Here is a 15432-nt window from a genome sequence, read left to right as displayed (position 1 = left end):
TCCATAGCTACAAAATGTCTGGGCGGCATCTGGTGTGAAATGTTGATCCAACTTGAAACAATGGAGGAACTGATTCACTTGCTGAAACTGATTTAGTTAATTAACTTTTAATTTCTTCAGGAAAACACATTTTCAATTTCCTTCTTGTCACGTCGGCGTGATTGAAAACATCATAAATGTCCAATTTTTTCATTTTCATTCATTACAGTTCTCCAGCAAAGAATCAAACAACGGACAATGATGGTAAATTCACTTTAAGGCACAATAATGCTCACACTATGAAGTCCATACTCCCACTGCTTCCATCTGTCTGCACAGTTGAAGAGAGCAAAAGTGATGCAGTAATTTGGTGTTCTTTCCAATCAGCTATTATAGTCGTTATTAATTTCTGTCTTATTTGCTCATTTGCCCACTTGCCTAGATTTAGATGAGCTGCTCAGCACTATCATGTCTGGTGTATGTAGCTACCACCAGCTACCAGTTAGCCTAGAATAGCCCTCAGAAACAGGAAGAACCGATGGCCTGACTCAGCTAAGGGGTTAAAAATTGACCTACTAATGTCCTACTTGTTATCGTGTTTCATTATCAGAATAAAGGTTCTATACAACTCTTCCAAGTTACCTCCCAGTGCACGATCGAATAAATGCTCAACTTTAGGTAACCTTGGTACTAGTTACACCTTTTTAATGTAAACTGCAAACTGCTACCAAACTAGAAATCTTAGAGCTTAATATCTGATCTGTTTTCTGATTTTTGTGACTACTCGTTCCTTGTTCATTGCGTTGTTCTGTCGCGTCTGTCTGGTTATCATGCTCTTGTGAAAGTTTCTTGGTTCCCTTTTTGTTGAAAGAAAAAATTAATCACAATCAGACTTCCTGTTTAAATTAAAAATGACAGTAGGCTTTGTGCTAGAATCATTTCGGGATGTGCTGCTTTGCAAATTCAGGAAGTCACAGATAATTTCACAGGTGCTGGTGGGAAGAATTAGTTATATTTATATTATAACAGGCTGTTTCATTCCCCATGAGTTTCTATTTAGCCTAACAGCTACTGGCTGCTTCTTGAGATTGGTATCAATGCTGTCATTTATCTTTTGGTTAAAAAAAACAGAGTGTCAAGTGTCAAGCTATTTCTTTAAGGCTTTGTGTATTGCATACCTCCAACTGTGTGTCTCTCTGTGCCAGCAGGCTTTGGATCTGTTTGGCCATGGAGCTAAACACCAGCTGCAAGTCTGCACCTTCAGTCTCCACTAGCTCCTCCCACTGAAGTGGCAGCACCACACGAGGATCCTGAGTTACCTGCAACGAGGACCATTTTTTAGGCCTCTATGACAAGATCAATACACATCTGGGACACCTGACACAAAATAGCTCAGGCACTGCGAGCGCTGTGTGAATACCAAGCATTTGTGTACAACGAAAAGGAAAAGAAAAATAAATTCTCACACGTCTATGTGTGAAAGCTGTAGGAAAATGCACTAAAAAAATTCACTAGTGCATGCAAAGCTAGTGATCATGTTGACAGGTTTAAAAATCTCCTCGGGTGTAAGCCATACAGAAGGAAAGCAGGGGGTGCATCCATTCACACAGAAAGAGCACCTCTCACCTCTGTGATTTGTTAGGCTGAAAAACCTGGGGAGAAAAAGGCTGGGAGGCAGCATGCTGTTACTGTAATTCAGTCACGCTGCTGTGCAAAATGTTGTTTTTGTAATTCCAGCAATTATTCATGGGGGGTGTTTTTTAAAAGAGGCAATTTGGCCTTTCTTCCTTATTGGAGCGGATGGTGGACAGTGACAGGAAAAAAGATGAAGGAGAGACAATGATGTGACAGAGGGGGGGATTGGAGAGGTGGACATGGGAGGTGGAGGATCCAGCTTACAGTGGCAGCAAGGGGCACCCAGAGGTCCTTAAAAGGCTGCCAACAGAATGACAAGTAGCTCATTTTCACAACTCAGTTGAAGCACAAGGAGAAGGTATAACAGTTTCATTCTGTCTGCCTACAGGCCAGACAGTGAAGGGACTCTTTGCTTAATCATGTTTGGGAACAAAAATCCTCCAAGAATTTCTTGTTCTTTTTTAATGAGTGAGGGATTTGGTTTGATTAATTCTGCACTTACTTACCTGCTGAATACAACTGGCAATGCCAGCCTGGGTTTCAATGTCCAGGGACTGGATCTGCTGAATGAAGGTTTCCTTATTCTCGCACTGTAGACACAGGAAGAGATGGAGTCAGGTGTGCATGCTAGATCAAAATACCAAAAACTGTGTTCATAGGTATTCCTGGAATTGGCCATGAGGGACGCTTATTAGAAGACAGCAGGGCAGTCTTTGGGTGGAGGACTCCTGGACGACTGTCCTTAGACTCAGACATTTTGTAAACTTGCACTGTTGAGCGGTCGGGCAAGATTAGCACGCCACTTTAACGTGAAGCCTGAAATTGGCTCTTGTACAAGGTTGCCAGGGTAACACAATACAAGGCTAAGATTGATGCCAGCGGAAACTCTAATGAAACAAACAAAAAAACCAAACAGTATTTGAGCGCAATGATCCTGAGCTGAAATTAGAAAAGGAAATTAATCAAGTTCCTCTGGAATGAGTTTATACAAAATAGTGCACAACAATCTGTCTTATTTTATCTTTTCCTAGAAGAATGTTACCTTCAGGCCTTTCTGGTAAAGTTTAAACAACAAATCTGTGTAGTTAGCACCGAAAATATGAGAAAAATTAGTCCAAAGAGTTCAAGGTGTGCAGATATGCACATTACTTTGAACTGATTTTGGAGGAAAGAACATGTAAAGTAAAGTGAAATTTATTGTGTCTGTCCTCCCTCTTTGTTTTTAAGTAACATGCACAATGCTGCTGTGGTCAGCTTTGACCAAAGCATGACGGTCATATGAGCGTGTGATCACCTGCACTGCACTTCCTAGTAAGAGTAGCAGCAGTCGCCTGAGCTCCTCCACGGCTGCCTCTGAGGACACAGAAATAACCGTCATCATCATCATTATCATCATCATCTTCACCCCCCCCCCCAGCACCCTTCTCCTTATCATTATCACCTTAATGTGCTTCACAGATAGCTGAGATATAGACTCGAACATAAAGTATAATTACTTTCTTCCTGCTGAGAGAGATTGGCACTGATAGGATCGTGTTGTTATCTTTATACCTGTTAGGGGGTCCTGGCCCAGAATGGCAACATTTGGGAGAGACATGAGTATCAACTGCTGCAAGTCTTCCTGAAAAGGAAAAGAAATGTAAAGAGTTCAGCACATACACACACACACACACACACACACAAAAACACCTCAAGTAATCACCTGGACCGTCCTGTTCTTCTGCCCTCAGTTAGCCGAGATAAACAAAAGCGCAGGAACTGATTTGTTGTGTAAACAAATAAGAGATCCCTGATAAAACTGCACTGTTTTGTTCTTACACGCTGGTAAGATTTTGTACAATTTTAGTTTAATATATTTCACTGCATCTTGTTCTCTACTTATTCTCAATGTGTAATAGAATCAAAGAAAAACAATATGATGGTAGCAGTGAATAAGAAACCTGCAGCTAAACCACTTAATACTACTGGCAACTACTGCTGACCTTTTGGGTATAACATATGGGTAATGTGGGTGATGTGACAGCAATGCAGACGCACTGACATAATCTCAAAGGTCACAAGTGACGTCATAAACAACCAGAACAAATTACTTGGAGCGAATCAATCCAAGTATTAGTACTTCCAACAAACCTGACTGGTACATGATCATAGCCATTATTCATTCACTTCAGCTTGTAACAGATATATTAGTATTAGTATTTACTCAGGAAGTCTTAAATGGTAAATGGCCTGTATTTGTAGAGCGCTTTTCTAGTCCCTAAGGACCCCAAAGAACTTTACACAACCAGTCATCCACACACTGGTGATGGCAAGCTACATTGTAGCTACAGCCACCCTGGGGCGCACTGACTATAATAAGTGTATATAAACATTTTTTTGTCAAAACTGACTTTTAACAGATTTAAGGAACCATCTCCTTAGTGGATCTGCTATGACAAAAACAAATAGGTCCAGATCAATCACCGGAAACCGTTTACTGCTGGAAGCAGCTGCTTGTCTACATTTAGCAAACTCTTTATTACACAGACCTGTTCAATTTCTTTCTAAGAAAAAAATCTAATCAGCCAATTACATAGAAGCAATTCAGTATATTTAGAGATGTAGACATGGCCAGAGAGGACCTTCTGAATTTCAAACCGAGCAGCAGAATGGGTTGTTGATGCCGAATGGGCTGATCTGAATATCCACAATCATCCTGCCTTGTATGAACAGTTCAGGCTGGGGGTGCCGTAATAGTGTGGAGAATTTTTTCATGTTCCCTGTAGTCAAATGGCGCCTACAGTCACCAGATCTCAATCCTCAGCTGACAGTCACCAGACCTCAATCAGATCTCAATCAGCTGCACAGCTGACAACTCTGCAGCAACTGTGTGACGCTGTCATGTCAGTATGAACCAAAATCTCTCAAAGATGTTTTCAGCACCTTGTTGAATCTATGCCACAAAGAATTAAGGCAGCTATGGAGGTAATAGGGGATCCAACCCAATACTGATAAGGTGTACCTAATGAAGTGACCACTGAATGTAATTTCAAGAGAAATTTCAATAATTTTGAGTTGCTTTAATAACAAGACAGCTTGGTTGATTTTCTTGTTAACAACAATTCTGATCACAGAGTGTTAATAATCAATTTTTAGAAGTTTTTTTTCCAAAATATTTGTTTAATGTGTGTCCTTATTGTCTAGATTATCTAAGATTAACTACAATTCAACTGATCAAAGCTGGACTGTTGATGCATGTTGTCATATTTGCTCTGCACTTTATTTTATTTATTTATGTATTTTTATTTCTCCACTGCCAAAAAGGGAAAACATTCCTAAAAAAAGAGAACATCTTTTCATTGCTGTCTTGATTATCTCAGCTGAGGGACTGTGCATCTTACAGAAAACCATTTAAAAATTTGAATTCACTAAAGCCATTAAATCTCTGGCTCATCATTTTGGACATTTCCTGCATGGTCCAAAGTATTTTTAATGCTTTTCAAATTCAGGAGATTCAGGACGAGCAGAAGGCCCACCAACACTGTGTTCATCTTGTTTCAGCGAGTCGTAATTTCTGCTTTGAGCTCTTGGACAAATCCCCTGGCAGACTCAAATGACGCTGAATCAAGCTGGACCATAGACGCCTCAGACATTTCCCGTCCAGAAACCTGGCTTCTCTGGCAGCAGAAAGAAATATCTGTCATGTGACCCCACAGCGCCTCCCTCCTCCTACATTGCCATCCAGTGCATCACTAGTGTAGAGGGTAATCATTACTGTTACTTTGCCACTTAATTTAGTTGGTCTTAAACTTAAGAAAAAGAAAAAAAAAGAGGAGAACAACTTCACCGTTAATTAAAAACATTTCTGTCAGAGAGCCACACACTGTTGCTGGCTAGCTCCTTTCCCAACTGCTCAGAAAGCCTGTTCACAACCTCCTCACATCCATCAGCGCAAAATCACAAGAGTACAGATGTAAGTCACAATTACAGCTCTCTCAGCTGCTTACTGTAATTTATAAACTGTATGGGGAGAAAGGCAGGGACTCCCTTTAGCAACTGGCATGTGCAGCAAACCTTATGTTTCTGCTCCTTCAGGGCGTTTAGGATATTAGCCACTGTAGCTCTGAGTTGGTCTTCGTGCAGCTCGTGGCTGATGATGCCAAACAGACTTCTGCAGGAGATTAGCCAGACTGATAATTATATAGAAGCGCCTTGTTGTTGTTGGCACAGTAATGTCTTTGCACGGGCAATTCCCTGCCGGGCAGTACGGCCAAGATACATACTGGGTTGTATTTTCTTGAATGCCTCCTGCACTTTATTTCATACATTATTATTTATAATGCAATACAAAGAAAGAGGTCAAGAATATGAAAAATGTGCAGAGATTTCCAGGGCAGTCACACTCAAAGTTCATTTCTTAAGGAAGTAGATTTTTCCACTAAAGCAAACGCCCAAAAAAAAAAGGAATTAGCTATATGGAGCAGTTCTGAAAGTGGGATAAAAGCATTCATCACACTGCTGGCTGCAGTTAAGAAGAGAATTAAGTTCCATCTGTAAGATCTTTTTCAAATCCCGCCTTTTTATTGTATGTTGTTTGGATTGGTGTTGGCTTTAATTTTTGCCACAGACTTCCTTTTATTATTTATTTATTTTTCCCCCTAATTTTAATTTTTTGGCTTTATGCAAAAACAGATTAGTAGAGACATCATTTATTGGATGCTCGGCAGCCGTAAAAATGTCACGGTTTACCAAGGAGAGAGATCTTTAAAATGTGGAGGGTCAATAAATTAGTAGTCAAGAGAAATTAACATTTAAAATCCCATTAACAGAAAGCTGGAGAGCAAGTGTCTCATTCAGTGGCAGTAAATGGAGTTTAAAAAAAAAAAAGAAGAAGAATAGATTAAGAAAGACAGAGGGAGAACAGAATACAGTCAGCTAGAGTAATATACATTAGCATATAATGAAATTAAACCAGTAGAATAGATGCAGCATAGCACTCATAAATTTTACAGTAGGTTATATGAGTCCATACAGTAGACGTGCACAGCCTCCACCCCCCCCCCCCCCACCCCCCCCGTGTCGTCAACACAAATAACTCCGTTTCTATAGAAGACAAGCTGAGGTCACAGCAGATATCAAGCCCTGCCAAGCTGCACACTGTTTCTGTGGCTTAAGCTCTCCACACTCTTGCCATTGTATTGCACGCACTCTCTCACATAAACACACAGGCAGCATTAAACAGCACAAAAAAATATAATAATAATTCAGTGAGAAGTAAAGCTGTGACTGATGTGGAACTAAATGTCTGCAGAGACACTGGAGCCTATTCTGAGCACACCTGCTGAAATTCTAGTGCAATGTCGGCTGATGTGAGCGTCTCAATTATTTGGCAGTGTGCTGTGCTGCTAGGTGCTTTCAAGGGACATTAGTGATTCACTGAAAATTAGGAAACGAAACCTCGTAGACTCGTGTTCTTCTGTTGTGTGACAAGCAAAACAGTGCATGTTCAGTCCACCTGACTCGTACTTCGGGATGGTTTCCTCGCTCAGAGCAGTAGCTTTCTGAATCATCCTCCGGGGGTTGGAAGAATTGTGTCATTTCCTCAAATGCCAACGGCGCATGTGAATGCACATTATGAAATGCATGATACTGTGGGCTATTTGATAGATTCTCAGTCTCCTTCCTTCCTCAACCTCTAACCACAGCAGCAGCTAAAAAATGCAGCTCACCACTCCTCCACTTTTTCTCACCCCATTTGCCTGATAATAAGCAAGGACACGTCGACTGCGGATGGAATATTCTCTGTTTCATCTTTTCTCTTGTGCTAATATGCTGCCTCCCTGTGCATACACTTCAAATTTTCCACAATACCCCCAAGCAATATATTGCTAGTGTTAAGAGTGATAGTTGAGCCTCATCTTGTCCTCTGTTTTTACTACCTTGCAGCTAGAAAACTGCTTCTCCGGCCCTCTGCCATCAACTCGTCTCCCTCGCCATTTGTGTGGCTGTGAGTCATGTTTTAGAAAGATATTCCAGCGCTTTCACAAGACTTTTTTTCTCGTAATGAGAAGCTGGGAGTCATTTTAGTCCATCCACAAAAGAAGCCATCACACTAGTGTTTATGAAAACTTTTTTTGTTCTTGAAATTCTAGAGAAATGATTGGGGCCATTCAAGATAGGAGCTGGACCATTTACAAATGACCGTGCAGCCTGTATCACTGTGTCACACGTTTGCCTCGCTATCTCGGTGTAATGACTTGTCCTGCTGCTGAGATATTAATGCCACAGTTTCACAAGGTATCAAACCACCCAATTAAGCTTTGTTGAAGCATGTAGCTACAGAGATGAAACTTCCAGAAAAACAACTCAAAGAATTAGTTTGACATTTTGGGAAAAACATGTATTTATTTTCTTGCTGAGAGTCAGATGAGGCGATCGATACTGCTTTCATGTCTGCTTGCTAAAAGCTGCCGGGGTAAAGTTAGCACCAGAGTAGCATAGCATGAAAGAAAACAAGGTAAAGGGGAAAAAAGAAAGTACCAGCTCATTAACTGACATATTCGATTTTCTTAATCCCTATATGAAGACTGTTGCTTAGCTGGATGCTGGACTTTGAAAGCTTTATACAGCAAAAATAATTATGTGTTAGTAAACTTAAATTGCAGCAAAGACAGGTTTCCAGCCACTGTGATGAGCTCAGCTAACCAACAGCTGCTTTATTGCATCAAACTATCTTGCAATCAAAGTTGTTGCAATCATACATGCAACAACTATCTATTCAAACACAAACACGTTTAGAGTTAAGATTCCTGATTTTATAGCACAAGTGATAGCACTGTTTTGGTGCTTATTCATAAAGAACCTAAGATTGCAAAATAAAAATAAATTCATACCAAATGTCTTTTTTAGGCATTTACAGTTGCAAATCTTCTAACATTTTACCAGTTTAGATGAACTTTTATGCAACATTAGGAGGCTATACCATCCAGCTGCATCATCAGCATTTTGCAGTCATGCTTCTGCTGACCCGAGGCTTCCGCTAACACCTGAGGGAAATACCTGGTGCTCTAGATGTTAAATGCTCAGCTATGTTCACTGCCGAGTCTCTAACTGTGCCTGCTGTTTGAAGTTGAGCAGGTAGCGTATAAAGCCAGTTTATTAAAGCTTTCTGGCTGAAATCAGGTTCCTGTTGCCTCTGAAAACAGGCTAATAAAAAGCACAGTGAAGCAGAACGGTAAAGCTGTAGTAACAACGGGCGAAGAGACACTGTAGCTCGAGCGGCAGACGACAAACCTCACGGGGGTTCAGCATTGCAAGTGCTCATTTTTACACTGCAAGGAGCTGTTTGCTTTGTGGCAACCCAGCAGCAACTAATGAGCCAATATTTGAACAGTTTTGTCCAGATAATTATGTCCAGAGCTTCACTGAGAAGACTACGCGATGCAGGTGTGGGGTTTGCTTTTGTTTTCTGAATACTGTGCAAAAAGTATTCATCTGTCCAAGTTCTAAAATTAAAAAGTGCACAAAATGCAGTTACATAAAAATATGAGCTAAAAACAAAACTGTGGTTGCCCTCATAGCTTTCAAAAATTTCTTTCTTTATCACAGCCATGCCTGAATGGACTATACCGTTAATGGGTTTCTTCTTGTTATAGTGGGAATGTGAAGCTCAGGAGAAGTCCTGTGCAGGCTCTGTTGCCTTTCAGTACATTGCCCTGATTTCCGTCTTGATGATTTGATCTAACAGAATCTCACCAACCTCCCCTCATCCCCACCCCCCTCTCTCACCACCATCACCCTTCCCTACCTGGTAGAAGGCTCGCAGGTGTCGATTTAAAATAGAAAAATTCTGGACTCTCAGCATGTGGTCATCTCTCTCGCTGTTGTACAGCCGCTCCACCTTGGGGTTTGGATCTCTGGGTGGACACACACAAAAAAACCACACACACACACAATTACACACAGTGGTTTACACACTGCAGCTTGATCAAACAGCCCAGCAACATTTCTCTCCAGATGAGAAATTCTTATGCAACAGTGCATTTAAGCAGAGTGAATAAAATTTTAATGAGGTCTGAGAAGCAGGCAGTGAGAATCCACATGCAATTATTTGTTGAAATAATGTGGCTTAGGTCGGGCCAAATTAATCAGCCATTGAGCAAATCCTGCCTAAGATCTTGTCTTGCCAGTTAATAGACAAAAGGTTTTCTCCTGCTGAAACTTGAACACGAAGATAAGGGAATCAGTGGAGATGGCTTATAGGATGGCATGATTGTAATTTGCTAGAAATTTCAGAACATTGTGCTTTAACACACACGCACTGCAAAACAACATGAGGTTATGAAACCGAGTGCGATAAATGTTACATCACTTTTCATGCAAAAGAAAAAGAACAATACCAAGTGTTTGCAACCATGTTAGCACCTCTCTGATGCTGTGCTGTGGCACACCATAAAGCATAAGGGAAAATGTTTACCAGTTAGCATGATAGGGTTCTTAAATTACCATCAAACACAAAGTGAGGGTTGGTATTTTGGGAGATATCTGCGCATAAATCAAAGAAAAACTACAAAGTGGATGCGAAAAGTGATGGTGCCGCATTAAATATCACAAAAATTAAGACTCACTCGAGTTTCTGTCCCTTGAGTCATGCTGTCAGTTAAACTAAGCTGAAGTATTTTAGTGCACAACATTAAACTGAGGAAATTATCTGCCTTTATTTAATAGCTGTATGGATGTAAAAGGGCTGGATGCAAATACCACACTGCCAATACGTCCCAGTGGTCACTCAAAACACTGCAACAAAAAAAAAAATCTACAGCCCTTAAATTATTCTCCTGTTGCCCTATTATATATTAATATAGTGTCCTCCTATTACTCTTTCTATTATTAATGTGACTGTTTATTTGTTTAAGTGACATCATTACAACGTACGAACTGTGCGGCCACGACCCAGAAGGAAACCAGGACATTAAAAAAGCTTCTGTGGTTCATGCAAAGTGCAAGAACCATTATAGAAGCAGGCAAGACTTCCAGGCATACAGATAAAGGTGTTGTTGATTTTTTTTTCCAGTTGTCAGTAATGTTACTGCAACAAAAAAAAATCACATCCATCCAAACAGGCATTTTCTCCATATTATAAAAAGAGAGGTGTAAAATTATTGGCAGGACACAGCTGCTCACAAGGTCACTTTTGCACTCTTTCTATTATCCCACACACTGTCCATCACCTTAACTCACTTCACTTAAGTTACATAAGCATCTCAATCACCAGGCCACCAGGGTGCCCAATTTCAGTGCTTTTTAATGGCTTTCACTCAAAAAGCAAAAAAAAAAAAAAGCTGCCATGGAGTTTAAGCAAAGAATGGGTTGTGTGTACATTTCAGCGTTTCAGATTGCCAATAAAAGCCACAGGCACTTTTTTTGCAACTAATTGCAAGGTTGAACGGTTTATATTTTCCATTTACAAATGAGAACTTGTGCTTTTATTATTTTACATTTATATTATTACATTTAAAAGCAGACTGACTGGGTAAAGTTTGCAAAAGTTTATCAAGTTATCTTTCCCCCCTCTCTAATAGTGACGTTTATTGCAGTGTCCACGGCTAGGAAGCAGTGAAAGTGAGAAAATGTTGATGAATCTTACATGACCCTCATGACCTCATTGAGGAAAATCCCATTGGTCAGCCTCAGGTAGCGGTCTCGGGCGCTCTGCGAAACAGAGTTCACTTCCATGTACTGGCTGTAGTGAGGTGCACCGTCCTCACTCTCTACCATATTCTCAAACAGCAGCACCTATGAGAGACAGATAGAGATGATCTTGTGTGGTGACCAAAGACAAGGAAGAACCGGCACAGGAGCAGAAAATAGACACAGAGATGGGCTAAGGGAAAATTTTCACACAGGAAGTCACTTGAGTCTGTGCACCTGTCCGAACAGGTGGGATCTGTGCGCTCACACTGGGAAGCACTTCACAGCGACAGCCAGCCAAGCAGGACTGCAGCCAAGGTTTCTCTCTCGCGTGCTTCTAAGACGACTTGTGCCAATGCAAACTGCAATATAATGAGTTTTATTCCCACCTGCACCTTCTAAAAACTGCACAGTAGGTAAACAAGGTAACAAGCCACAGTTGGTCTCAGCTGATGAGGTGATACAGAGGAGACTGAGATGCGGAGGATAACAACTGGGTTGGGTGGCAGGGGATCCCTTCAGGGTGAAAAATCTCATGTCAGTGAAAAAATGACCTGCTGAAGTGGTCCAAAGAAAAAAAACAAACCTCTTCCAAGACCTGTTGAACCTGACATCTGACCAGCCCCCTCTTTGGAAAGGGGAAACAACAGCCAATGAGAACATCCCTATAAGACTTAGTGATCACATTATCCAAGCAGAGATCATTAACCAGAAGGGGGAGACTTGGTGACTTGCCATGTTGAAACCCCAGCTGGGAATTCAGTGTGTTACAGCTGTAGTTGGTTTAAGAGAGAGCATACTCTATGACTATTTTGAAATCAGAAGCAGCCCAAGGACACGGAAGTGTCGAAGCTGGGAGAGAAAAAGTTGGTTATTAAGAGGCGAGGGAAGCTGCCAAAAGGAGAAGTGTTTGCTTTTCTGTACACAACAGAAAAAAGGCAGGGTCGAGGCTGTTTGTGTTATTTATTCAAGTTTTATATGTATTCTGACGAACGGAACTGGAAAACAGACTGGTCTAAAAAATTTCACAAGCTTTCTGACTTGAAATTATACAGACTTTACTACAGAGTTGGTCACCGGCTAAGTCGGATTTTGTAATTTTTTTCACAACGTTTTACACCCTCCTGTTTTATTCTCACCTCTGCGCCTCTATAAATGATGACCTTTTCTCTAACTCAAAGTGATAAATGATAAATGACGTACCCATTGCGCCAACGCACTTTCCATGAATTCCTCTATTATCTCCTTAATGTTGGACTCCATTGTTGTGGCACGAGGGCTGTGAAACACTACAGAAGACAGCTAATTAAAGAATATCACCAACGCGGTGTATGTAATGAATCAGAGACAGAGAATCCATCTTGCGTCAAGTGAAGTAGTTTGACATTTGTGCGGCCCTTCCTCCCCTCCCTCTACCTCGTTTGCTGTCTCTTCCTCTCTGACTGCGTGTGTCAGTCAGTTTCATTGCAAAACCACACCGGAATTTTTCAAAACGCACATGTTGAGGTTTTTTTTTTTAAAAACACACCCTCAAAACTTCACACAACACACACAAACACGGAAATATTTTTCTTGAGTACCGCAAAACACTAGAGTGCAAAAAAGGGACATTAACTTCGCAGAGGTGAAATATTAGGCCTATTTCCTCCTCTGCGTATTTATGTGCACATTTACCTTAAATGTGTGTTTTTACGCCATTATTTGCCTCAGTATCGCCTTGTTTTGACCTTAGACATGACATGTTGATCTAATGTGTGTTAAAAATGAGAAGGCTTCCATTTGAAGTTGTCAGAGGTTTAGTGTCTCTAACGTTCACCGTGCGTTCAGCTGCGCTCCAAGCACTGTGCAATAGTGACCTCTGGTGCTTCAAAAGGAAAGTTCATGCTTTCACATATTATTAATTACATCATCAAAGGGGAAGTGGGCTTCCTTACTTTGAGCTAGCTGCTGTGTATAATGCATTGCAGTATTTTCCGTTCTATAGCTGTCTAAACCTGCGGTATAAGGCTTCATCTGTCAAGGCTTTGATGCAAGTAAATGGGCAGGGGCGTTCCTAGGATTTCTTTAGGTGGGTTGATCGAACGCAGAGCAGGGTGGGACCACAGGAAATCAGTATTTTTAAGCAGAAAATGAAACCATTAGTGCAGAAAACACGTGGCACAACTTTCAGGTCCATGTCCAGCCCTGTGTTCTACTTATTATGTGATTTATTACGTGAAAAGTGCTGCACAAGAATTTACATAGCTTTTTTCTTTCTTTCTTTCTTTTTACTGGATATTTGTTTTGCAAAGTGGAAAAACAGTAACTAAACTAAAAGTTAAGTAAAAACGTCCCTATTAGAAATTATATACTGTATACTGTAAAATGTTCTCATTATGTCTGCTCTTCAGATTCATGTAAATACTAGTTATAAATGTTTGTTTCTTAAATGCTGCAGCTCGATGTGATTTTAATTACTTGTGTATTGCTGATCAATAACAGTAGCATGCTCAATAATCCAGGTAAGAAAATCGCAGAAAGCTCATTCTGTTCATCTGGACGTTGCCTTTTCAGGAGGAGAAACATTTCGTCAGTCATTCTAGTGAGTTCTGATCTTTCCTTATAAGGCTGGCAAAGGCAGGCAGCTGAGACTTAAATAGAGCAGAAGCAGAAAGTAGCACAACATAGAAAATACATAGAAATACTACTTCTGTAAAGTACTTGAGTAAATGTACTAAGTTACATTCCCATTGATCCTATCTATGCATCTCATCTGATGGTGGTGGGCATTGTAGGACTTATAATACTCTAGTGCTTTTTCAGTTCTTTATTTATAAAGTGTCTGTTAAAATGATGGTGGTTGACTTTTTTTGTTTGTTTCTTTATGTTTTATCATTATTTCCTGAAGTGGCTGTTACATTTTCGAACTCAAGCTGTATTTGTCAACGGCGCAAGGTTTAGCCTGCTATAAAGAAGAGTGATGATTTGTTGTTCTTTTTTTTTTCTTTTTTTCTTTTTTTTTTTCTAAATGACATCAGAAACAGCAGTATGCGACATTACGTGATGGCAGAGCTTCAGTTCATCCTTTGTCTTTTTTTTTTTTTTTTTTTTTTTTAAATAAATAGGACAGGGGGAATGAATGAGAGAAAGAGGGGGAGAGAAAGAAAGAAAACCAAAGGGGAGAAGAGACGGTGAGAAGGGGGGGGAAGAGAGAGGAAAAAAAAAAGAACTCCTGGGTCACCTGTATGGAGAAAAAAAAACAAACAAACAAAAAAAACAAACAGAGGAGACAGCAAACAACAAAGAGTAACATAATAATAGAGAAAACAAAGCACCATCACAATAAACTAGCTAGTCATAGATATCAATATTTACTAAATAATAAACGATATTGTGCAGCACGCAAGATAGACAGCGCACAGTGTGCTTTGAGGTAGCAGCCAAGAAAGCTTTAGTCCGCGTCTGTGAATACCCATGTGTGCATACCTGTGTGGATCAGCATGCTTGCATTCCAAAGGTTTCTCCATGATTTGTTGTTCTTATTGTGCAATGCTTTATCAAAGCGTGACATGGAGAGTGGATGTGCATAATAGTGGATTCTTTGTGGGTTTTGCACACAGGCTTCAAAAAAAGATACCAAGGGAAAGATATCATTGAAAAGCTGCCAAAAGGAAGCTGTTAGAAGATGTATGTGATCTGAAGATATGTGCAAATCATTATTATCATAGTTTCTGTACAGTCTCACCCTTAATGGTCTGCACAAGGCTTCTTCTTTATGTAATTAGGGAAATTTTATAAGGCCTGATGAGCAAAAGGCAAATTTTAGAAATTTCTTTCCATGTATTTTAATAATGTATTAATTTTATGATCCAATTTAAGGTTTTATGATACACTTTCTTTGAAGGTCAGAGCTGAGAAATGGACTGTACGCTTCCTTTGTTAATCTCTGCTACACTTTTTTTTTTTTTTTTTGAAAAAGAAAACATTTATTTTTCTGCAGCCACTAAATGGATGCTTATATATTTGGAATCAAATAAGACATTCATGGAAAATAGTCTGTGATACAGTTTTATTTAGGAAGATTGAGCACACATTGGATATACCTGCAGCTTGGACAGATCACCATATTTGTATATATAAATATGTTTTGCCACAAAAAGGATTTATAGA

The 15432-nt window shown here is 40.1% G+C and overlaps 1 protein-coding gene across 1 annotated transcript in view; it reads right to left on the bottom strand.

Annotated features, from left to right (window-relative positions):
- The window catches only part of ccdc88b (coiled-coil domain containing 88B), a 59331-nt gene extending 46631 nt beyond the window's left edge, over window positions 1-12700 (bottom strand). The window contains exons 1-7 of the mRNA XM_080901415.1: window positions 12487-12700; window positions 11240-11388; window positions 9401-9509; window positions 3166-3235; window positions 2909-2967; window positions 2121-2204; window positions 1158-1298 (exon numbers count right to left, since the gene is read on the bottom strand). Coding sequence (XP_080757541.1) covers window positions 1158-1298; window positions 2121-2204; window positions 2909-2967; window positions 3166-3235; window positions 9401-9509; window positions 11240-11388; window positions 12487-12546 — 672 coding nt within the window. The 5' untranslated portion in view covers window positions 12547-12700. The remainder of the gene's footprint in view (window positions 1-1157; window positions 1299-2120; window positions 2205-2908; window positions 2968-3165; window positions 3236-9400; window positions 9510-11239; window positions 11389-12486) is intronic.
- Between the last annotated feature and the right edge of the window lie 2732 nt (window positions 12701-15432).

Source organism: Rhamphochromis sp. 'chilingali' (assembly GCF_963969265.1).
Source record: "Rhamphochromis sp. 'chilingali' genome assembly, chromosome: 13".
In the NCBI taxonomy this organism is placed as follows: Eukaryota; Metazoa; Chordata; class Actinopteri; order Cichliformes; family Cichlidae; genus Rhamphochromis; species Rhamphochromis sp. 'chilingali'.
This window is presented reverse-complemented; position numbering and strand designations above follow the sequence as displayed.